This window comes from Strigops habroptila, chromosome 12 (assembly GCF_004027225.2).
Source record: "Strigops habroptila isolate Jane chromosome 12, bStrHab1.2.pri, whole genome shotgun sequence".
Classification (NCBI taxonomy): Eukaryota; Metazoa; Chordata; class Aves; order Psittaciformes; family Psittacidae; genus Strigops; species Strigops habroptila.
The window spans coordinates 13,237,386-13,260,832 of record NC_044288.2 but is presented as its reverse complement, the minus strand read 5'-3'; the positions used below and the strand labels follow the sequence as shown (position 1 = coordinate 13,260,832).

The window sequence follows — 23,447 nt, the reverse complement described above, 5'->3', positions numbered from 1 at the left end:
GTGTAGCCATGAGGCCAGACCAAGGGGACCACAACCCTTGCATGGGCAGTCCAGCAGCTGTTGCTCAGCCTCTCACCCTCTCGTCTCCTGACCCCACCTTTGTCAGGGCAGGGAAGCCCCTGCTCCTCCACTTCCCCTGCAGCAACAGCCTTAGGATCAGCGTTTCCAACTGCACACAGCAAATACTGCTGCAGGAAAACAAAGGCTGGAAGGGGAGAGGAGAAAAAATAACCAGCCCTGTTTGTGTGAGCGTGGCTGTCACGTGCATGACAGCAGGAGCCAGGCACCCCAGCATGCTCCTTGCAGAGGGCTGGTACTTTGCTCCATCTCCCAGCCCCTTTTGCTCTGCACCAACACCCATCCTCTCCCCAAATGCTGGCCTGTGACGATAAATCCCTGTTGGGGAGTTTATCCAGTTAGGAGCCAAGCCTCCCTGCTGCTACCCCCAGCCTGGCCATTGTGCCCCCCACTCTTTCCCTCCCATCCCTGGCCAAGAACTGGGGTTGCACATTTGCAGAGCCTTTATTTGGCATTTCTATGCTGGGGGACGAGGAGCCAGCTATCCCTGAGCGGGAGAGGAGCCCGTCTCTGCACCAGCACCACGGGCAGCTTGAATGCACTGAAGAGCTGCTCTGTGCTCGGTGGGATCAGGCCTGGCCCGCCCCATGCCGGGGGCTTTCGGGCCGAGCCTTCATGGAGACGTGGTCCTCCACTCCAGGGGCAGCGGCCCCTGCATCCTCCTGCTGTCCGGCAACGCGGGGTGATGGAGCAGGGGGCAAGCTGGGGGCCAGGAGGAGATGGCACTGCTGCGGTGGGATATGGGTTATTGGGAATGTCCCTCTCCCATCACTGAGGTCTCCGCCACTGGGTTGCCCAGCCCAGCATCCTGGCTGGGCAGTGCCAGAGATAACAGTGATGGAGGGGACAGCGTTTGGCTCCTGCTGCTGGGATATACGATGGGATGGGGAGCCAGCCCCAAAGCAGCCATGGGGATACCAGTCGAGGGGAGAAGCACCCCTCAAGCCGGCAGCCCCAGCCTCTACTGGCCCTGCTCCTGCAGCTGCCTCATGTAGGCGATGATGTCGTTCTTCACGACGGCGATGTTGGCGCGGTGGTACCAGCGCATCACGGGCACGCCATCGGGGCCCACCAGGAACTTCTCGAAGTTCCACTTGATGTCGTGGTTCCGCAGAGGCTCCCAGAACAGGTTCTTGGGGTTCCCAAACTCCTCCGCCACCGGGGGACAGGCGTTCTGCAATGGGGGCCAGCGCATCAGTGTCTTGCCCCCCTCAAAAACCAAGCTGGATGTAGCCCATGCGTCCCCTTGCCTGGCACCCACCTTCAGGAAGGTGTAAACCTTCTGCTCCTTGGCCCCATTCACGTCCCCTTTCTGGAAGAGCTGGAAGTTGGGCACAAAGCCACCGCCTGGCCGGACATACCTGCAAGAGGAGGGTGAGCAGGGCACCACGCAACGGGCAGATTGGTGCTGCACAGGGGTGGTGGGGAGCCCCAAGACCTGTGTTCTTGGGGGCTGTAGCCCCTGCCCCAGTACTCACTTCAGCGCAGGGAGGATCTCCGAGTTCTGGCCGGGTTCCTGCTTCCCGAATTGGTTGGAGGGGAAGCCCAGGACGACAAGCCCGTAGGGCCCCAGCTCATTTTGTAGTGCATTCAGTTCTGCATGGAAGCAGAGCCAGGGCTGGGTTAGGAGGGGAGCAGGATGGACCATGGGGGCTGCACGCCTGGATGCTGCTGCCTCCCCTGTCCCTTGGGGGTGCCCGTGCCCCACAGGACCCTTACCAAGATACTGCAGGGTGAGGCCTCAGTACGTGGCCACGTTGACGAAGAGCACCATCTTCCCTGCGTAATTCCTAAACGGGATATACTCGTCCCCGTCGATGGTCAGGGCACCGTAGTCGTAGATGGTGCCCTGCACCGAGCCGTAGCATTTCACCTGCGGGGTGAGGAGCACCCCATGGATGGAGCAGGGGGCTCCAACCCCATGGCCACCCGTGCCCACTGGAGCAGCGGGTCCAGCGCTGGCGCTGGTTGGGATGGCAGCTGCCAACGTTGTCTCTCCTGCCCCAAATACCACTGGCAGCAGCCAGGCTCCAGCGTGCCAAGGTCACGGTGATGGACAGGCTGGCTTGAGCATGTCCGGCCAGCGGGTCTGGCTGCAGCTGGAGGGATGTTTATCTGGCCGGGGCCAGGCAGGAAGACAAGAGGCTGGAAAACAGCTCAAGCTGGCCTGGGGACAGAGCAGCTCCAGCCTCCCCGGGGCCATGGGTGAGCAGCATCCCAACACCCCTGTGTGCACCCTTTGGGGTGCCCTGGAGCAGCACCCGCTGCTGTGCTGTGGCCAAGCTGTGCCCAGGCAAGGGAGGGATCAGGGATGGATCAGACCCAAGCAGGGAAGGGTGCGGAGCAGCCTCTGCTTGTGGCACAGCGGGGGTTAACCCAGGGGATCCCATGTCCTATTCCCATAAGGGGACCCAGGCTCACCCGAGTGTCACTAAGGGGCTATTTTGGGACCTGGCAGTGGATAAAGTCACGAGGGCTCTGCCCGGGCAGCTCAGCCTCCATGGGGCTGAATGGACCTGGTGGTGGGGCTCTGCTTCTCCCACCCTAAGTGGGGAGATTGTGGGGACCGGAGGGGGACAGTCACCCCTGCTCCCTGCCCGCTGCAGTGTGGGGACACGGCAGCCCCTGCACCCCCAAACATGGGTGCACCCCCCTGGACACTGTGCATGGATCACCTGCCCCATGCCCTGCCCCTATGGGGGTCACTGGGGAGAGGAGCAGGCTCTGTCCCTGCTGTCCCCAACCCCAGGACAGCAATTCCCAAGACCTAGCTTGGAAAAATCCCCCCATGATCCAAGCACCAGGATGGGGGGGGTGCACAGAACCACCGTGTCCCCCTGGGAGCGATGTAGGAAGCCTTGGGGACAGGAGGGTCCCCAGGGTGCCCCATCCCGCCCCCCATCCCCAAAACCCCGTTGAGTTCCCCCGTCTCCTCTTACCTTCTCCTTCTCCTGGCCCTGTCCCGGCTGGACGAGCCCAGCCAAGAACAGGGGCAAAATCCAGGCGCTGCGGAACCAGCCCCCCATGTCTGGGGCGGGTGTGGGGTGCGGGCCCCCTGCTCACAGCCCCGGGGGGGTGGGGGGGGACAGGGACACACACGCGCCTCTCCCTGTCGCCTTCTGCCACCTCCGAGCCCGAGAGCCGAGAAATAGCTGCTGGGCTGAGCGGGGGGAGCCAATCGCCGGCAGGAAGGACGGGCCGGGGCTGCGTTAACCGTGTGCGGCCGGGGCCGGGCACGGCGGCGGGGGGGGGGGGGGGCACGGGCATGCTGTAACCCTGAGTGCCCGGTACCGGGGGTACCCACCGGCACATGGGGCAGTGATACGTGAGCTCAGGGTATGTGCAGCGTGTCATAGGAGCCTCGGGATTGAAACCCACACGGGTGGGAGAGGTGCCAGGCGATGTCCTCACCCTGCGCAGGGCACCCAGCGAGGGGACAGAGCAGGGTGGGGGCACCCGGGGACATGGGGGCACCCAGCAGCATCCTTGGGGAGGCTGGGATGGGGCCCAGGGTCTTTCCCCTCCATGGCTGGGCTACAAAGGGGTGATCCTTTGTTAGTCCAGCAAAATTAGGGTGCTCAAGAAGCAGCCCTGGAGTGGGGTCACTCCCCAAGGGCTGGGGGGCCATAGCCCCTCAGTGACCCCGCTATGGCCACTGCTGTCCCTTAGCCCCTGCTGTCCCCATAGGGCAGGAGTTTCCGGGGCTTTGTTTGCATACCCCAGGGAATGCAAACATTTATCCTGGACTGGCTCCAAGGGAAATAACCATGGTGAGGTGTAAATTCCCCAAAATCCCACAATAAAGTTGTTTGATGGTACAATTAATTGGCCGGAGGGGAGCTGGGGCTGCGGTTTGGGCTGGAGGCTGGCCTGGGATGGAGGCAGGACAGGGTGGCCCTGGGGGACAGGAACGCCAGCACGAGGTTTGGCTTTACTAGAAAGCAGGGTCAGTCCTGTCAGGGAGCTGTCACAGAGCTGCGGGAGATGCCAGCAGGGAAGGGGAGCCAAGCCATGGGCTTGGGGGAGGCTGGGAACTATCTCCCATTCTTTCCAAGGAACACCATGTCCTGGGAACGGCTGATGTTATCAGGCTCCGAGTGCAGCCTTGGCTGGCATGGGAGGACTGGGGGTCAGGTATGTCCCCCACGCACAAGGGGAACACATGGAACTGCATGTCCCTCCATCTCGGGCACTGTTTCCAGAGCTTTAAACCTGCCCTGCTACTGGAGAAGCAGCTCAGCTCAGCCCTGGCATCAGGCCTCAAGTATGGGATGTTCATTCACATCCAGGCAACTCCTTGACATGCTTCAGCCACTGCCTGGGGACTGACCAGAGCCCGACACAATGTGCCTACAGCCAGCCCGGCCTCAGGGATGCTCCAGTCACCCCTCATCGATGTGGCCATGGGTGGCACGAGGCAGCTCCTTGCCAAAACCAGGGAGCCTGTGGGAGCCAAACCCAAGGGCTCGACCCTCCCCATCCACTTCCCAGCTCTGGGGAGATTTGGGGCCATGGAGCCACGGGGCTGCAGCTCCTGGCCAACATGCGGCGTTCACCTCACTGCATCCTGCAGCGAACAGGGATGGGTGTGAGCCTGGCACTGTGCTGTGCTCCCCAGCCAGCTCACACTGCTGACCCTGGGACAGAGCCAGGGAGCTGCTGGGGGCTGCACGCCCTGCCCTGCTAGTTCCCACTATGGGAACAGCAACACGCTTCTAATTATATCCCATAATTGCCTGTGTGGGGCTTTGGTGGCTTTGCTGTGATTAACAGCGGCTTGGGGGCTGGAGGGAGCAGTGGTGGCACAGTGTGGTTGTGTCCCTTCCATGTGTCCCTGATCCCTGCAACACGCAGGGAAAGGCTGAGCCACTCCTGCACTGTGTTACTCTAAAACCAACAGAATAAGGAACCCATTTCTCCAAGTCCCTTCTCCTTGGGTCCTGGTGCCAAACTGGCCTCGGTGGAGGTGGCGAATGGGGCAGGATTTAATGACCCACAGTTGATAGACCCCAGCTCTGCCACTGAGCTTCAGTGGGACCCTCGGCACGTCACTATGGGAGAGCTGAGGGAGCTGGGGGCTCCAGCAAGCCCACCCAAGGGCAGGATGCTGCTCCAGCGTGGAGCATGGGGTCCCCCAGCCCACATGGCCGGCGCGCTGGGCGGGCTGACCTCGCACAAACTTCCCTCCCCGGTTGTTTTTCCACCAGAGCCGGGCTGGAGCCGGCCCCCGCCTGCTGCAGATGTTTGGCAGCAGCCCGGGGCAGGAGGCCAGCCCCTGGCCACCGCGCTGCCGCCACCGCCGGCCTCCCCGCTGTCCCCGAGCCGCGGGACAGGGGCGCAGAGACCTTGCGCCAGGCTGCAGGGCCATGGTGATGAGCACAGCGAATGTGAGGACCACATGCTGCTGCTGGCTGCATTGCCCCAGAGCCGAGAGAGGAGCTTCTTCCTTGCAGAGAGATGGGGACGGTGCCGGGGACGGCAGCGAGGTGCTTGGGCAGCATCACCCGGCTGACAGCAGTGTTGCTCTGCCTCTGGCAGCACAGCACAGCACAGCACAGCACCAGGCCAAGGGCAACCTCTGAACTTTTGTTCTAGGTGTGCGACAGGAGGCAAAAGCAAAACAAGCTTTGCCGGGCGAGAGGCCCAGCTCTCCCAGCACCAGGCTTCCTGCGCAGGACCAGCTCCGCAGCTCATCCAGCCCTGGTCACCCTGCCCCAGCCCCTGTGCTCCTGCAGGCACTGCACGGTGCCCAGCACCCTTTGGAGTATGGCTTTGAGCAACCTGCTCTAGTGGAAGGTGTCCCTGCCCATGGCAGGGGGTTGGAACTGGATGAGCTTTAAGGTCCCTTCCAACTTTAGAGGCAGAGTGAGAGCATCCTGTATCACCTCATCCCACCGGGGCTGCCAGCATCCACTTGCCCAGCAGCAGTCCCCATGGGCCATCAGCTGGCTCCCACCACACTCCAGCACCGCCTGGTGCTGGCAGGGAAGCATCCCAGGGGATGCTGAATCACCTCAGCCCCCACATCATGCAGTGCCTGCCTGCTGCAGTGTCACCACTGCAGGACCTGCTTTTCCGGGCAGGAAAAGGCAGTTTTCCTCAGCAAATGCTCCCTCCGAGCTCCAGCGCTGTTCAGGCACCAGAGCCAGGGCCACGGGAGGATTTGCTTATCTCGCTCAGTCCTGGAGGAGGAATTTCCAGCAGTACATATCAGTCTAAGTCCATGGCCCTATTTTCATGCTTTAAAAATGTCCCGGCTTCTCCCTGCATTCCCCCCACTGCCATTTTGCTCCATGCAGTTGTTGTCGTGGACAAACCCATCTTTCCAAGGCTTTGCAATGCCTTTCCTGGAAACGTTTGCCACGAGCTTGATACTTCCCAGAAAACTCCTGCCAGGAAAGGAGACCTCTTATCCCCCCCAGCTGCTAATGACAAAAGGGCAATAGGGAGGTGGCAACAGCCACTGGGTACGGCTGCAGGGATAGAGGGGGGGTTGCATGCTTTTCCTTGGATGTTTTGCTCCAAACCAGGCTTCCTTCTCAAAGCACTCCAGTGTTTGTGGTTTCTTCCCTATCCCTCTTATAGCCAAGGAGCTCAGCTCCAGTTCCCGGTGCCAGATGCTGCTGGCTGTCCCCACCCCCCATGTGTCCCCAGGGAAGGGGCTCCAGGGTGGAACATGGCGGGGAGGCAGAGCTGGGGCTGCTCCCTCCCAGCACAGCCATAATCTCCTCCAGCTGCTCCGGCGGCATCGTGCCAGCGAGGGAGGGAGAGGGGGAACAACAGGAAAATAACTCTGGTTATTTGCCTCAAATTCGGCAACTTGAGAAGGGGAAGAGAGACAGAAACGTGTTTGTGGGCCAGGCGAGGAATACGTGTCCGAGCCCCCCCCCAGCACAACCGCAGCCCATGGCTCCAGTGTAGGTGCTTCTGCTCCCCAGGGGCTGCATCCCCATCCTGGTCCTGCTTCCCTGGAGATCGCCTTCCCCTCCAGCCCCAACACCAAAAGCAAAGCTGTTGCGGATCAAGCGGCACGGGGATGAGACGGAGGGTTTCTAACACCGCCGGATGGTTGCTCTTTCCAGCAGAGAAAATGGGATTTAACCAATTCCCACCAGCATCACCGCAGCGTCTCCCCACATCCCAGCCTGATTCATCTCGTTATTAGTGACCTTTCTCGCCGTGAGTCACCGCGACGCCGCCTCAGCCGCAGGATGCAGGACTGCAGCCACACGCCAGCGCCCGGGACGCGGTGCTGGGCACCCGGCGGGACAAGAGGAGCCGGTCGCTGCTCTCAGGCAATCCCTGGGGATCCTTCCCACTCACTGGCTGATGGTCGCTGCCACTACCACAGCCAGGTTTGAGTTTGCACCCCCGGAGCTGGCGTGTGCCTCCCGTGGGGCTGCGGGCTCAAAGAACCCCAGGGACATCGAGCCAATGCAGTGCAGGAGGTCAGCATGGGGACAGCTTCTGGAGAGGCTGTGAAGCATCTCAGATCCTGCACGCTGACACCATCGTAGTGTGGATAGAGCCGCACAACACCATCACATGTAGAATAAAGTCCATTTATTTCATAGCAAGAGGCAATGTAAGAGCTTTACATGGTCCCTTGTCACCACCTGGGCACAAACCCCTCTGCTGTGCCCTCCCAGACAGGGGCACACAGACCCCCCCCCCATGGGGTCAGTGTGCCAGGTGAGTGGTGGAGCCCCTCGCCATCAGCAGGGGCACTGAGCACAGCCATTGTGCGGGCAGGAGCTGCCCACAATCCTCTGCCCCATGAGACCCAGAGGAACCGAGCACCCCACAGGGTTTTCCTACAGTTCCAGCAGGTATCTGACAGAGGAGAAGCTGGTGCCAGCTGCATGTCTGCTGCGCAGCCAGGGCAGGCTCTGCCACCGATGCTTCTAGCTGAGTCTCCAAATGCACAACCAGAAGCCACATCCATCTTGCTCCGGCCCGTCTTTCTAAACCACGCTGACAACTGGGACTTCCAAAGAAGAAATAGCTTTGTCTGGGCATTTCCACACCTTGCCTGGGAGGAGACGGGTCACCAGCAAAGGTGAGACCAGCCTGGCTGCCTCATGGGAGCGAGTCATTTCTAGCTGGACGGGTTCACAAAGTCACACATCTCCTGCCTGGTGCCCAGGCCGCCATCTCCTCAACAGTCCCTGTGAGCTCGGTGGGTAAATAGAAGGCAGTGGAAGAGCCAGGTTCAGGGGCAGGCATGTGGGTGCTGGCCCACCCCGGCTCCTGCCCGTCTCCCTGCAGCTATTGGGGTGCCCCATCGGGCTCTGCGGGGTCCTCAGCACAGGGTCCCATGTCAGTGGGCTGTCCCTCATCGCCTCCACCTCACACGATGCCATTGCGTGTAGGGTGAGTCCGTACCCGGTAGATGATGACGGCGGTGGCCGGGCAGAGCACCAGGGCTGTCATGACAAGGATGGTGGCCAGGATGATCAAGACGATGACCCAGACGTCCAGGATGTGCTTGGGGAGGGCAGCAGGACCTGCAGGGTTGGAGAGGTCCATCCTGCAAGTGAGAGGTAGAGGGGTGATGGGGCAGCTCCTTCCATCCCTCCCATAGCCGGAAACAGCCCCCCCATCGCTCTGAGCACCCACTGCTCTTCCAGGGAGACCCCTACAGCCACATCCAGCCTTGGCCTTGGGCTCCTTCGGGAGCAAAAGGGCTTTGGTAAAGGCTCCTTGGAGAAGCCCTGGGATTTATAACATGCTCTGGTGCAGCTGGATAAAAGCCCAGGGAAAAACTTCCCTGTTAATTGTTGCCGTTGTAAAAGGAGCTGATAAAGCCAAGCCACAACCAGGCATCCCGCTGGTCACTCGCGGGTGGCGAAGCGGTGGGAGCAGCGTGGCCGGACTCTCCCCCCATGTTTCGGGGGACCCCCCCACATCCCCTCCTGCTGAGTCACAGGGTTAATGGCTTCATTAGCAGCGGGGCTCGGGGATGAGGGGCCGGGGGTCGCGATGAGCCCCCCACTCCGTCCCGCCCGCATCCACCCCAGGATCCGGCATGGGGGGGACGAAGAGGAGGAGGAGGAGGCGGAGGCAGGAGCCCGCCCGTCCTGACCGTGCCCCCCTACCTGCGGCGCTGCCCGGCTCCCGGTCCGCGTCCGGCTGCGGCGACAAGCGGCGGCAGCGGCAGGATCCCCGACGGGGGAAGAAGCCTCCGCTTGGCCCCGCCCGGCCCGGCCCGCGAGGGGCGGCAGAGGAGGGGGAACGGCAGGAGAGGAGGGGAAGGGGAAGGAAAGAAGGGCGGATCTTCTGTCTGTAGCAGGGTAAAGGCAGAGCACGCTCCAGCTCAGCATCCCCCAGCACGGGGTCCCGGCGGGAGGGACCATCTGGAGCCAAACCCGAGGGTCTCAGGTGCCAGGGGGGCACCGTGGGGACATCTCAGAGCGTTACAAAGGGCTTTTCCTCTGCCCCGTCCTCCTGCCCCACCAGCAGTGGGGCTCACACACACTCACCTGCCTTACGAAGGGGGAAAAGCCAAACCATATGGAAAGCCTCCACAAACCCCCGCAGCGAGGTGCGGGCAGCGCTCCCCGGGTCGTCGGGGCAGGGTTGATTTAGAGACGCGGGCAGAGAGGGCAGAGAGCATCTCTGGGAGACAACAGACCTCATCCCGCCGGATGGGAATGGCGTTTCTGCTGCCCAGTGGAATATTCCGCTCTGCAAGTGATGCTGAAGGGCAGGACCAGCAGCAGACATTCCTGGCTGGCCCCAGGATGCTGTGATTTTCCTGCTGGGTCACAAGCCCGGTGTCACCCACAGTGGGACCCACACACTGCACCCTTCACCCCGCCTTTCCCAGGGGAACCTGCCGGATTCCCGGTGGCAGAATCCACTACCCCGTGCTCTCAGACACCCCTGGCCTCCTGGCACGCAGCTCCCCACTCCCCCAGGAGCAGCCTCTTCCAAACGGCACATCCCCCTCCAGCTGCTGCTGTCGGATAAAATGCATGTGGGGTTTTCATCAGGAGCGGCAGCGGATCCTCATGGGCAGGGGTTTCCTCTGGGGGTCATGGGCTGACACCAGGCACCGTGTGGGGCCGGGGTGAGGATGAGGCAGCGCAGCCGAAGTCCAGGCCATGCTGGATGCTTGGGCAGAGGAGCAGAGAGGAGGCGGTTCGCAGCTGCCAGCTCTGCCCTATGCACACACAGCGCAGCACCCATTCTGCTCACACCCATGCGCTGGTCTCACTACCATGAGATGGTTTGGGTTTGTTGGGACTGTGAGAGTGACACCACCTCTGCGGTGGTGCCTTGTGTGTTCAGAGGGTGCCTTGCGGGCAGTGGAACCAGCCGAAGAGAGGCTCAGGGGAGCGGGCAGAGCACGGGAGAGCATGTTACGAGCACAGAACCACAGAACCAACCAGGCTGGACGGGACTTAAGATCCCCAAGTCCAGCTCCCTAGCACTGCCAACGCCACCGCTAACCCCTGGCACTGAGGGGCTCGCCTGCACGGTGCGTGAACGCTTCCACCACCGGCTCCGGGCCCCGCTGTCCCGGCACGGCCGGCGGCGGGGCCCGGGGCAGCACCGCGGACCCCCTTTAGGACCCAGCGCACCCATGAGCCCCGCGATGCCGGCAGGGCGCGCAAGGGCCATGTGGGCGGGGCGGCGCGGTGACGTCAGGCGGTGACGTGCAGCGGCGGCGGCGGCGGCCGCTCCGGTGGGAAGATGGCGTCGCTGCTGCAGTCGGAGCGGGTGCTGTACCTGGTGCGCGGCGAGAAGGAGCTGCGGGCGCCGCTGTCGCAGCTGTACTTCTGCCGGTACTGCCGCCAGCTCCGCTCCCTCGAGTGCGTCTCGCACGAGGTAACGGCGGCCCCGGCCGCGCCGCGCCCGCCGCACCGGGCGGCATGGTGGGTGGGACGGAGGCGGGACGTTGCGCGCTCTCCGCGCGCTGATTGGGTGGTTCTCCTGCTACTCACCCGCTGCCTGCTTTGCTATTGGTTGGCGGCGCGGGGAAGGGGGAGGCACAGCGGGGGCCTGCATCCAGCGGGGTGATTGGCCGTGGAGGGGGTGAAGGGGCGGTGCCTTGTGTGGGATTGGCTCAGAGCGCCTGTCCGTCGGTGCAGCTCGGGCTGTGATTGGCTGAGAGGAGACTTCCCCTCACAAGGGATGTACCCCCCGCCCGTGTAGGGCCCGGCTGGGTGGGAGCGGCCCCTCTATGGGGCCCGGCCGGGGCAGCGGGACCCCCCCCTCAGCCCCTCTATGGGGCCCGGCCGGGGCAGCGGGACCCCTTCCCGTACACACATCCCCACTGGGGCAGGGGCACCCACCGCCCCACAGCGCGCTGTGGGGTGACAGCAGCGCAGGGCCGGGAGCTCCCGGGCTCGGGCATGCTCTCGGCTGGCCCCCGGGGCTCGCTGGATGCGGCAGCACTCGCAGCAGTCACAGTAACAAAGCCCACACTCATGGCAAGGCAGCGTCCTGGGTCTGGGAGCAGCGAGCTCGGTGTAAGGATGGAGTCGAGGCTGAGTTTATTACACCAGGACAAGCGTGTTCCCCACAGCAGGATTTCTGCTGTGGAGGGTCAGTTGTTTGGCCAGGAATGGCTGGAGCCTGTAGGGGATCATCAGGCTGGAGCAATGGTCTGGTGCCTGGGGCACTGCTTTCGTGCCAGCCTTGATCCTGGGGTTGCTGCTGTGACTTCTCCCATCCCCGGAATAAAACCAGTGAAACTCATTTGGCGGAAGGCTGTGTGAATTAAGAAATTCCAGTGGATTTGAAAAGCCTTCAGGGAATGACTCTGCAGCGCTGGATCTCCGAGGAGACATCTCTTCGGAAATGATAAAGCCTCCGAGGAGCAGAAAACAGATTTGTCACCAGGCTGCATCCGTCATGATTCCGCTATAGCGTGACCGGTGTAGTCACTGTCGTTGCCATGCTTAATGTTTGGTTCATTTTCCCCTTCAAGGAGACGGCCCCCTTCTTGCTGCTGTTGTTTTAATTGATAAAATCAGTTTGTGACAGCAGATACAAAGCGTTTTCTGGAATGTGTGTGTGTCTGACCAGTGTGACTACAAGGGCAGGATGAATTTAGGTATGAATGGAAAAAAAACATGTTAAAATCTGTTGTTCAAGCTGAAAAATGAAAACCTGGGCACTGCAAAAGATCAGCCCCCAGTTGTCCTTTTCCTATTTACTAAGCAGAATAGTTTAATCTATCCTGACTTAAGAAACCTTCTGACTTAGATTATGAAAGATCAAAATCTGGCTGAGATGGGTTAAGATTTCCGATACCAAAAAGCGTCTCAAGTCCTTCCTGCCTTCCCCTGTCTGCTAGCAGACACAAAGCCCTGTTAAATCGTGTGGCAGAGGCGCAGGCTGCTGCCAGCATGCTGCAGTGTAGACAAATGTGTGCCAGGGAGTGTGATGTGACCCTCTCCTTCATCAGGTGGACTCTCACTACTGCCCCAGCTGCCTGGAAAACATGCCTTCAGCTGAAGCCAAGCTGAAAAAGAATAGGTAAGGTTGTTTTGGCTTTGTTTTCATCAAGACTTTCTACTTTAAACAGCTCCTTTTCATGTTCTCATAGTACATTTTAGTATCACCCAGTATGTTGTAGAGTCATAGAATGGTTTGGGTTGGAAGGGACCTTAAAGCTCATCTTTGAAGCATTCCTGTTGATGACTCTGTGGCCCTTTTCCCCTAATGCTGTTGCATGAGATGGGAGGTCTGTTGTTTTAAGCTTGATTTGCTCACTGCGAGCATTTCCCTGCCCCTTGCCAGAGCCCTGTCTTACAGACCTTCCTCCTTACAGGTGTGCAAACTGCTTTGACTGCCCCTGCTGCATGCACACCCTTTCCACCCGGGCCACGAGCATTCCTGCTCCGCTCCCTGATGACCCAGCCAAGACTACTATGAAGAAGGCCTATTACTTGGCCTGTGGATTTTGCCGCTGGACTTCCCGGGATGTGGGCATGGCTGATAAGTCTGTCGGTAAGTGACAGTCAGAGACAGAAAACTGAGTAACAGCAGGAGCCTGGTGCATGCCTTGAAGGCAGCAGATAATCCAAGTAGTTTGTGGCCATATGATACGTCTAATACCTGTCTAGGTTTTGAGTCACAGTTAGAAATTCACAGGAAAACAGTTTGTTGCTGAAGTCTCCTCTGAAGAGCTGAGTTAATGGGACACATGACCCATTTCCATCCTTGTGTGACTAGTGAGAAAGCTGTCAAACGAGGGGCTTTTTAGTGGGTGCACTCTCCCTACAGTTGAGGTCTTGTTTATGCACCTTCAGAGTCTTTGAAGCCACTCAGTCTGACAGCATAAACATCTCGTTTATGCTCCATCACTTCTGTTCACTTAAGCTTATTCCAGTCAGTGTTTGTAGTTAGTTTTTCTCTTTATGGCAGCACTGGAACAAGCTTTCATCTATTTCTTGGTGCATAAGATGTGCAGAAAATATCTGTCAGGCAGGGCTGAGTAGACCAAGCAGATCCTCTTGACTTCCAGTGTTGATGTGACTGAAGACTGGGAGCTGAAAATGCAGAGATAGGGGCAGCCTTTAATAAGAGACCATTCGTGTTACTCACGTACTTGCTGCTAAAGTGACTCCTAGGTGCTGCTGTCCTGAGTATCTCTTAAACAGCAGTTGTTTAAAAACACAGAATAAAAGCTGCTGAAGCTCCTTCAGCCCAAACCTGCCTGTGAAAAGCTTTCAGAGGTGTATATTTGTGCAGGTGTGAGCTTACAGAATTGCAATGGTAAGTGTAGCAAAATGGGGAATGTCATTTCAGGAGTAAAACTGAGGTGGTTGGGTGTTAGAAGTGATTTCTCTGTGTAGTCTGGAAATCTCATCCTGAAGACTTTGTTTCTCCTCTCTCTTGCAGCTAGTGGTGGCTGGCAGGAGCCGGAGAATCCTCACACACAGAGGGTGAGTGAGGGGAGCGCTGAGAGGCATCAGCTAGAAAGAGCTGTTAGAGGCTCCAGGCCATCTCAGTCCCTTTTCTGGCGTCTATATAATCTTTCAGATACCAGTTCCAGTTCCTAACCTCACTTCAATAGAAGGAAAGCCTCTTACAGGCTCTCCTGTGGATATTGCAGTATAAAATCTCCTTTGCAGAAGACACTCAGTTGAAAACATCATATCTAATAGTGCTGTTAAAACAACACCAATGAACGTGCTGCGTATATATGTGAAAAAAGCTGTTTTCCAATCAAGAATGTGCCTAGGATCTGGAAAACAGGACTGCACCTTTGCTACCCTTCCCTGTCAGCAGTTGAGGCTCCACACTAAGTGTGATCAGCCTCAGAGGGGGGAAGATGCAGTTTGGTTTTGACCATATGACATTACTCTGTCCAGTCATGGCAGATGCATGAAGAGTCTCAGTTGCCTGACTGCAAGGTGAGAATTGGACACTGCTCTCTGACAGATGTCACTCCAAAGGAGGGTCTGTTTGTCACCCACAGCGTTGCTTAGGATATATTAGGACACAGAGGCTTCTTTAATGTCTGTCTTCCAAAATGAAGCACTAGGAACAGTACAAAACAAGTAGCAGGAACCCCAGCCCAGCTTTTTTCCAAGCAAATACTGCAGCTGTTCCCCTTTCACTGGGTATCTCTTCCCTTTCACCCCTCCAGATTAACAAACTGGTTGAGTACTACCAGCAGTTGGCTCAGAAAGAGAAGATCGAGCGGGATCGGAAGAAGCTGGTGCGGCGCCGAAACTACATGCCCCTGGCCTTTTCGGTGAGCTGGGAGCACTGTGCTCACAGAGCAGGACAAGTGGTGCAGCCTCAGCCTGGAAAACCCCATAGCTGGTAGCACAATAGGGCTGCTCAGCTCTTTTTAAGTGAGAACAACGTGGAGAAAATGAGCGAGGGCACATGGGTGTCTTTAGGGACGAGTAGGTTTATACCCATTACAGTGTATTACACTGCCTCGCTCTCTAATAGTCCTCTCTGATAATGCAGAAGGGTTTAGCCCTGCCATGTGAAGGAGTGTGTTATCCAGCAGGGAAAGGCAGTGCAGCCACAGTGACAATCCCAGTGGTAGCCCTTTCTCAGGACACTTGCATGCCACAGCTCAGTAACCATTAGCTCAGGATTGTCTGGGACTTCTCTGCATGAAGACTCAACTGAGACTGAATTTATTAACCTTAAGACTTGATTGTGGCTCGAATGACTTGTTTATTATAACCTGCAGGTACCTGCTTACTTTGTTTAGCTGGGTGACTGCGTATGCTTGCTACTTCTCAATTAACTGTGCTTGCTCTGTGCCCTTGCTTGTGTCTTATGGCTGCATTTTTTGTCTCCGTTGCTACCTGCTGCTATTTTGGGGGCTCTCCACAGCAACACACTATACACGTAGTGGTAAGTCTTTTCACAGTTTCTGCTGGTGTTAAAGCTCTCCTGGTACCTAGTGAAGGGGAGTGATAGATCCTTCTCTTCACCTTGCCTCAGGGTCCCTGACTTGGATGTGCCTCGAACAAATGCACATGAAGGCTAATTAGAGGGTCACATTGGTTACAAACCCCAAATATCTATTGTTAGTTTACAAACAGGGCAGTGTCTTTGGGTAAGGAATGTACAGTTAAAGAGCAGTCCGTCACAAAGCTTGGCTGGGACACAGCTGTCTGCTTGCCTGAGGCAAATGGCACTAACATTCATCTTGGGATCCTTCAAAAATCACGAGTGTAGGCTGATGCTCACGCTTCTCATTTGGTGAGAATTCAGGTTTTCAGTCCTGCCCAGGAGGAAGATTTCTGCCTTCAAGCATTCTGCATGCAGTTCAGCTGTAGAAAGCTGAGGACTAGCTCCACTATTCCTCCCGATTGGCAGTGCTTGCTGAGAGACACCTGTAGATAACACGGCTTGTAGGAGGCTGAACCTTCTAGTAGTGCTACAGAGCATTTCAGATGGATTCATACCCACGTCGACCCCGTTCTTTTGGCACTTGAGCTCTCATTCTGGACTACTTGACATGCAGTTGCTGTGAAGACTAGATCAAGGGAAAATGTCTCAGTAGTGCAGGCTGGTGATTTAAAGAAAGAGTAAAAGCTCTGTAAGAGGTGGCCACACACATCTGTCTCTCCCCATCTGCAGTGCAGTGGTAATTGTTTTCTCCTTACTAACAGTTATGAGCAGGGAAAAAGATATCTTGGGAAGCATTGAATACCCTGCCCTTTTTGCTTTCCTTTGCTTGTCTCCCTATGCTTGTCATGCAGGATGAGTTTGCAGTAGGTCTTTTTGTGCTGGCAGGAAGCAGACCTGAAGCTGATAGTTGCTTTTCTCCTTGTAGGACAAATACGGCCTTGGAACCAGGCTTCAACGCCAGAGGCCCGGCGCACCCATCAGTGCCCTCGCTGGGCTCTCGTGAGTCTCAGGGTTGGGGTAGGAGGTGTGGGGAGGGAGCAATAAAACAACCTCAGAAAGATGCTGAGCACATGAGCAGTGAAAGGAGCTTGCTTTGGAGCGTTAGAGCTGTGTCACATCTCAGGCATCTCTGTGCAGCAGCTCCAGATGATTTCCTTTCTGCTCATAGAAACAAGTGACTGCTCACATCCTTGTGCAGTTAGTGTTGTCTCACTGCCTTCTGTGTTACAATGCAGTTGCTGGCTGTCAGAGCACACATGCTCTATTTTATGACCATGTTGTCCCTCACTTCTTTCAGCCTGAAAGAAGGAGAGGACCAGAAGGAGATCAAGATTGAGCCAGCTGATGCAGTGGAAGAAGTGGAGCCTCTTCCTGAGGATTACTACACAAGACCGATTAACCTGACAGAAGGTAACACCTTAATATTGTCACTTTTTGCCTTTACATTTTATAACACGGGCAGTGCTCAGCAGCTTGTCTGTAGGGTTCCTAATGGCCTGAGATTTTAGTCTCATTTTTATGCTGGGATTGAAATGGTGGGAAATTTGTGACTTATTTAAATGGTATCTTTGAATGCAGCCTCAGCTTCATGCTGTGCGTGGAAATCTTGGAGCCAAATACGTCAGGCCTCTTAACAGTTGTTTCCTTTTCTTGCTGGCCTTAATTTCCCTGCTTGTGAAGCATCAACTTTTGGATGGAGAAAAGAGCTGACATCCTTTTTCACATAATAGCAGGAAATAAGGAGTAGCTGAGAGCTGCTGGGGAGCTGGAACCAAACCTGACCTCTTAAGTAACAATTGCGCATTGCCTTGGCACAGCTTGGAACAGCTCGGGTACACTTGCCAGTTATTCAGCTGGCTCATGATTTAATCAGCAAATACTGTAAATTGACCAGTGACACTTGGGAGTGAATGGGATAAACCAGCAGGTACAGGAAGCAACGTGGGCTTCCTGCTGAGGTGGCTCTAAATAGGACAGATGTTCTTGGTGGTCCTGCAGGCCTACAGAGTCCACTGGTATTAATTAATTCATGGAAGGTTTATGGGAAGTGGTAGATCATCTTGGTCTCCTTTTCTCATGAGACCATCAGCATCATGAGAGGATGATGCTGGTAAAGAAGACGACTTTTGTGACTCCCTACAGAGAGGAAAAGGTTGCCAGGTGGCTCACTGCCTCTGGGACACTGGGAACAGTGAGCAGCCTCTTTTGGGGGAGACATCCACAGGAAATTTTGGCTGCTGGGGCAGTTCCTTGTCTTGAGAACTAGGTAGTCACTAATTCTATGCCTGAGTCTGAGTTGTGCAAACTCCTTGCTGAGGAGCTGTGTATTGTGCTCCTGCAGCACCCAGCTGTGAGGGTAACAAAGCAACAAAACCTCATTTGCCCTTGGCAGGGAAAGAACTTATTTTCCAGATGATTTCAAAATCCTGTTTCCATTCCAGCTGAGCTGTGAATAGAAATGAAGGTCCCTCATTTCTCCTGGGCTGACACTGGTGCTGTGTTAACGCACCCAGTCAGGGCAGCCCTTTATACAGCTCTTACCTTCCATCTATCCACTGCTGGAAACAGTGATATTTTCCAGTGGTTTCTAGATTATTTGGTGGAGGTGAAATTGAGTTTCTTAGCGACTGTAGCGTGTCCACACAGTGCGTGTCACACGTGCTCTTAGATCCTACCTCTGTAGGATGTAGCTCAGGTGCCTGAGACACTGATTTGCCTGCCTTTGTTGTGCACCCAGTGACGACCCTGCGCCAGCGCCTGCTGCAGCCTGACTTCCAGCCCATCTGCGCCTCCCAGCTCTACCCTCGTCACAAGCACCTCCTCATCAAACGCTCGCTGCGCTGTCGGGTGGGTAATCGAACACAAAGTGGTGCTTCATTTCCTGGCTCACACAACTTGGCTTGTGGGGAAATGTATATTTCTTTTCAAAAGAGACAGCTCAAATGCTTCTGGTTGTTGAAAGTTCTCCACTAAATGACTGGGAACAGCACTGGGAGATGAGGGAGGTTGTCACGTCTCTGACGTGATGAAGATTGTGAAAGGGGGACAACATTGTGCAAAGATGCATAAAGACACAAAGTGGGTTTACACAAAGGTCTATGTGCTCTGCCAAGGAATCTTAGAGGGCTGCCAGTACACTCAGGATTAAAGTATTTCTGCTATTATTAAAGACAGAAGTCAGCAAACAAAATATTGGTGAGACAGAGGAGTGCAGAATGCTGCAGATGTCCTTAGAGTGAGGGCAGAAAGGGGGTATTGCAGAGAATAAAAGCAGAGAGCTGGGACGTGAAGACAGGCAAGAATTGAATTCAAGTTCTGCTGTTGGCTTACTTCATGGTCTTTAAAAAGCTGCTTGATTTCTCAGTGGTTCCCCTGGCTTTATCTAGTTCCCAGAGAATAGAGCAATATTCTTGTAAGTATTTAAGATGCAGAATGCTTTGCAAATGCAGAATATTTTCTCAGAAGTGAGTCATGTCAGGTTGAGCCTGTATTTAAATGGGTAGCCTGTGAGGAGACCAGTCTTGAGTTCTAGCTCTTTGATTTTTTTAATGGATTCTGGAGCATGTATCAAAGGCCTTATAGGTATTTATGCCTTCCTCCTGCTGCAGTCAGTGAGTGTCCGAGTGTTTTTAAGCCAAATCCCATGTTTCTGACATTGCACAGATAGTGCTGGGTATGACATTTTTGGAGTGTCTATAACTTGACACAGCTACATGTGCCCCAAGGTAGTTTTTGTGTGCACTGTGCTGGAGACTGGGAATGCCCTGGCTAGTGGCAGTGTTTGCAGCTCTCATTCTTCAGTGCATGACTGCACACTGTCTTCTGTGCTGACTAAAATCTCTTTGTCTCTGTAGAGTTGTGAACATAACCTGAGCAAACCAGAATTCAACCCAACATCTATCAAATTCAAGATCCAGCTGGTTGCTGTGTAAGTAAGGTGCAGGGATTGGGGTGAACAACTGCCTGTCTGTGCTTAGTTAATGCCTTCTAGTTTCATTTTCATTTCATGGACTCTTGAATTGACCTCTCTATGGCTGTGTCATCTCTTAGGCTGGTGTAGTCACCTTTTAAAATACATTTAGCTTATCTGTAATAGGTTTGCTTCCTGATCTGCTAAAGAAAAGACACTGCATGCTGTGCCAGCCCTAGAGAGCAGCAGGAATTTGTAGGATTTGGTTTATATAGGGAAAGAGCACTTCATTTTAGTGTTTAATGTCAGTTAAGCTCTAACAGCATTGAATGAGTGAGATGGATGCATGTGAATACATCGCTCTACTTTGAGAAGTAGGTTATAGACAGCAACAAAGTCCATCGTGGTCATTTGCTTTGTTCTTTCTGTAGTAACTATATCCCTGAAGTGAGAATCATGTCCATTCCCAACCTGCGCTACATGAAGGTCAGTAGTTTTTCCAGAAACCTTTCAGCTGGGAGGGTGGATGTGGGATCTTTTTGGAAGATGACATGGTGGGATGGCTGTTCCCTGAGGGCTTCGCTCACGCCGCTTGAGAGGGCGCGGGGTTGAAGGGACTGATCAGAATAACACTGCGTGTACTTGTCACTGCAGTAGGTGGCTGGGCACTGTGACATCTGGCACCACAGGCACACGTCAATATCTGAAGAATGAAAGGTGTGGAGTTGAAACCTTGGCTAGATTCCAAAGAGGTGTATTTCTTACATGAAGAAAGAGTGCTGCGTGGCATTGGCACCTTTCTTGCAGACTGGAGGTGTTTGCTATCATCCCTTGAGTGTATATGATGCCATTCTTGAAGGTTTTGTTCGGTCACAGAAGAGGAGGTGCTAACAGTAACGATGAACTTTAGAATATTTACTTCTTGAACTGTGATTCCTGAATCTCCCCAGGAGAGCCAAGTCCTCCTGACCCTGACCAATCCAGTGGAGAACGTCACACACGTCACGCTGCTGGAGTGTGAGGAGGGGGACCCTGACAACATCAACAGCACTGCCAAGGTATTGTACCCTCCTGCTGTGTGAGCCCAAGGCTTACCACTGCCATTTATCCTTCGTCTGCAGTCCCTGCTGGACTGTGTTGCATTTTCCTCCTTGGAGCTTAAATGATTGTCACCAATCATCAGCTCCTAAAAGTATTTTGAAATTGTTCATTGAGATCCAGGACCTGAGGGAGAAATGCACAATTTCACTGGTTAAGTGGTAACCAGGGGGTACTGGAGCAGAGGAGAGTGGAGGAAGAATCACTTTTGTGTTAAACCATAGGAAAGCAGCCCTTGGAAGGGGAGGACTCTCTCCTGCTCACACTGTAGGTGGTGATCAGAACTTAAAAGCATCTCTTCATGTTCCGTTTCAGGTGGCAGTTCCTCCCAAGGAGCTTATTCTGGCTGGCAAAGACGCTGCAGCAGAATACGATGAGCTGGCAGAGCCTCAAGACTTCCAGGATGACCCTGAGTGAGTGTTGTCTATCTTGTGGGGATCCTGTTCCATAAAACTTGGTGCTTAAGCCAAGTAACTCACTCTCCTCTGTGTCTTCAGCATGTTTTGTTTGGGGTTTTTCCCAGGTTTTTGTGCTGGTGGTGGGGTTTTGCGGGGGCCAGAGATGTGGTTTGGACTGTTTAGGAGACATTTGTTCCCTTTGAGGCAAGGTGTGCTGTTAGAGCAGTTGTAACTGGTGGTGGCAGTAGCTCTCTCCTGGAATACTCGGTGTAATCCTCTCCTTTGCAAGCAGGGGGTTCACAGTAGGAGTGAGAACTACGCAGGAGGGTGTGAGACAGTTGCCTCCAGCCTCCAAAATGGAATGTGTTCTGCAGCCTCTTACAGAGCAACTCGAGCTGTACGCTGGGGCTCTTCCCTGGGGCAGAACCACCCACAGAACTCCCATGGCCAAAGCAGGGTGTTCTGTTTGACACATGTGTCAGCAGAAAGGTGGATACCGATGTTTGTGAGGCAGGAGGAGCCTGTGGAGTTCAGAAGCTAGAACCCAAGGCAGCTGTGCTAACAGGGCATATTCAGCCATAAACTGAACATCTCTCTTGTGTGTTGTCAGAATAAATCTCCCAGAACCATTGTGTGAGAACTTGGCTGACCTAATCTTCCTTTGTGTTCTGCCTCGCAGCGTCATCGCCTTCCGAAAAGCCAACAAGGTCGGAGTTTTCATCAAGGTCACCCCGCAGAAAGAAGAGGGTGAAGTGACCGTGAGTTTCAAGATGAAGCACGAGTTTAAAAACCTCGCTGCTCCCATCCGGCCCAGCGAGGAAGGTGATCACAGCTCTGAGGTCATCTGGCTCACCCACCACGTGGAGCTCAGCCTCGGACCGGTGCTGCCGTAAGCGCTGCCAGCGCCGCTCGCCGCAGGCCGCAGGACGGGCTGTCCCGTCACGGTGAAGAGAGCACCAGGTGGCACGTCCTGCGAGAGCTCCCTTGTGATGTGTGGTGTGTGCCACGGGCCCCGCCGGGCTGCGAGGAGGTGGCTGAGGGTGCCGTGGTTTAGGATGGTTTGTTCTCTCTCCTCTTGTCCTAGTGCCCACTAACTACTGCTCTGCTTCCCCACGCCGCCACAGGCTAGTTTAATGTGCAGCACGTGTTTCAGCACACAGAAGGATCTTGCTTTCTCCAGATTTACACTACACCTGGCTGAATTGGGGTTTATCGACAGAAAAGAACCCATGTTTCTGTCTTGTCTTCATGTCAGCCCACAGACCCGATGTTCAGTAGTGAACAGCTTCATTTCCACAGTTATCCCCTTCCCAAACAAACGTTTTAGGAGGTGGCTGTGGCTGCTGCATTCCTGGCAAGTTACTGGCAGCAGCACGATGCTTTTGGTTTTCTCCTTCCTTGTAGGATACCTCAGCTGTGGAGGGCTGGGACATACAACCCAACCTCTCTGGTGTATGTAGCTTGCTTAGCCGAGGTGATAGATGCCTTTTCACAAAGGAAATGATGAGTTTGCCTTTAAACCCCAAATATTGTGTCATGTAGAGTCCATGGATCTGACTGGCAACCAAGCCTGCTGCCAGCTCCCTGTGCTGCAGGTGCATGTGGCAGCATGATATGCTGCAAGCTGGGAATTTGGGCTCTGCTGTGGCTCCTGGCTGAGGCTGGGATGCTCCAGAGAGGCCACCTGGCTGGAAAACAACGTTAACAGGGTTAGCAATCAGAGTGTGAAACCTGGAGTGTTGAGGTTAGATCCGATGTAGAGGAAACCAAGGGGCTGTTGGCTCTTTTTCCGGTGGAGGGGTGTGTGAGGGAGGTGTGACAGTTCCATGTTAACCAGCAGGCACTGTACCATCAGGTAACTTATCCAGGCTGTCATTTGGCTGTGGTCCCAGCTCAAATCACTAATTAAGAGCAGAGTATCCAGGACATGGAATTGCCAGTAGCTGCATAGCTTGGTGTGAGCGGGTGCGATCGCTCTCCCTGCAGAGCATTCCCAGTTCCAACACAGACCTTCTTAAACCTTCCCCATGGGCTTTGATGTGCTGGGGCAGGCTTAAACGCTGCTGGCCTGGAGCTGCAGGTCCTCTGCACGGCACGGTGGGATGAAGCTGCCTGCTTTAGTTTTGGGGTGGTTGCTGCACCCCGAAACATCTCCCTTAGCACCAGAAGCCTGCCGCGGCGTGCCGGGGCCTCACGTTTACAACCTCGCGTAGGATACGCACAGATGTACAGCATGAGTTTAAGACTTGTAGTAAGTAGTTAATGTCTAGTGCTAGCGCCTTGCTGTGGCTTTACCCATCCAGATTCAGCACTCACCCTTTGGCCACCACTTCCCTGCAGCAGCCCAAATAGCCGCTGTGCTGGGGATGCGATGTGGGGCCGTGCTGGCCGGGGAGCAGTAACAGGAGGTGCGATGTCTGTGCTGTCCCCAGCGCTCTGCTCAGCCCCAGGAGTTGTTCTTCCCTTCCCTTAGGATTTGGTAGGTTTCGGCGCATCCCTGCTCCCTGCAGCGCTCACCCCTTCCCCACAGGCGCCTGTTGCCTTACTGCTTGACGTCGTGTAGTGACCTTCAATAAAGCAAACGTGGCTCTCGGGTCCTTTGTGCTGCTTTTTACATGTGG

At 55.4% G+C, this 23,447-nt stretch overlaps 3 protein-coding genes and 1 long non-coding RNA gene across 7 annotated transcripts; 2 read left to right on the top strand and 2 right to left on the bottom strand.

Moving 5' to 3' along the window:
• Nucleotides 1-503: 503 nt before the first annotated feature.
• Nucleotides 504-3,243, bottom strand: GPX3 (glutathione peroxidase 3). Its single transcript, XM_030503567.1, has 5 exons — nt 3,018-3,243; nt 1,798-1,951; nt 1,557-1,674; nt 1,340-1,439; nt 504-1,252 (listed from the first exon to the last, which is right to left on the bottom strand). Exons 1-5 carry the CDS (start codon nt 3,102-3,104, stop codon nt 1,040-1,042), a joined length of 672 nt encoding a protein of 223 aa, XP_030359427.1. The 5' UTR covers nt 3,105-3,243; the 3' UTR covers nt 504-1,039.
• A 2,962-nt stretch (nt 3,244-6,205) lies between these two features.
• On the top strand, nt 6,206-7,655 carry LOC115615456. Its single transcript, XR_003994057.1, has 2 exons — nt 6,206-6,281; nt 7,161-7,655. It is a non-coding gene; the product is annotated as an uncharacterized LOC115615456 (long non-coding RNA).
• SMIM3 (small integral membrane protein 3) lies at nt 7,627-10,257 on the bottom strand. 2 transcript variants are annotated; one of them, XM_030503570.1, is made up of 2 exons: nt 9,561-10,257; nt 7,627-8,608 (listed from the first exon to the last, which is right to left on the bottom strand). In XM_030503570.1, the coding sequence occupies exon 2, from the start codon at nt 8,605-8,607 to the stop codon at nt 8,428-8,430; it is 180 nt and encodes a 59-aa protein (XP_030359430.1). In that variant the 5' UTR covers nt 8,608; nt 9,561-10,257; the 3' UTR covers nt 7,627-8,427. The 2 variants fall into 2 exon arrangements, with proteins under 2 accessions (XP_030359430.1, XP_030359428.1); XM_030503568.1 differs by lacking the exon at nt 9,561-10,257 and adding an exon at nt 9,177-9,319.
• A 479-nt stretch (nt 10,258-10,736) lies between these two features.
• On the top strand, nt 10,737-23,420 carry DCTN4 (dynactin subunit 4). Of its 3 annotated transcripts, none has more exons than XM_030503558.2 (14): nt 10,737-10,911; nt 12,497-12,567; nt 12,863-13,041; nt 13,936-13,979; nt 14,687-14,794; nt 15,397-15,417; nt 16,346-16,419; nt 16,718-16,830; nt 18,158-18,267; nt 19,275-19,348; nt 19,762-19,816; nt 20,281-20,388; nt 20,744-20,841; nt 21,506-23,420. In XM_030503558.2, exons 1-14 carry the CDS (start codon nt 10,777-10,779, stop codon nt 21,717-21,719), a joined length of 1,404 nt encoding a protein of 467 aa, XP_030359418.1. In that variant the 5' UTR covers nt 10,737-10,776; the 3' UTR covers nt 21,720-23,420. The 3 variants fall into 3 exon arrangements, with proteins under 3 accessions (XP_030359418.1, XP_030359420.1, XP_030359419.1); XM_030503559.1 differs by lacking the exon at nt 10,737-10,911 and adding an exon at nt 11,150-11,555; XM_030503560.2 differs by lacking the exon at nt 15,397-15,417 and having other exon boundaries at nt 21,506-23,116.
• The last annotated feature ends 27 nt before the right edge of the window (nt 23,421-23,447 follow it).

Excerpts from the sequence above, each read along its gene's own strand:
- SMIM3 (XM_030503570.1), bottom strand. The coding sequence starts at position 8,607 with ATGGACCTCTCCAACCCTGCAGGTCCTGCTGCCCTCCCCAAGCACATC.
- DCTN4 (XM_030503558.2), top strand. The coding sequence starts at position 10,777 with ATGGCGTCGCTGCTGCAGTCGGAGCGGGTGCTGTACCTGGTGCGCGGC. Across the intron at positions 16,831-18,157 it reads ACCGATTAACCTGACAGAAG|TGACGACCCTGCGCCAGCGC; the intron begins GTAACACCTTAA and ends TTGTGCACCCAG. Across the intron at positions 20,389-20,743 it reads ACATCAACAGCACTGCCAAG|GTGGCAGTTCCTCCCAAGGA; the intron begins GTATTGTACCCT and ends GTTCCGTTTCAG.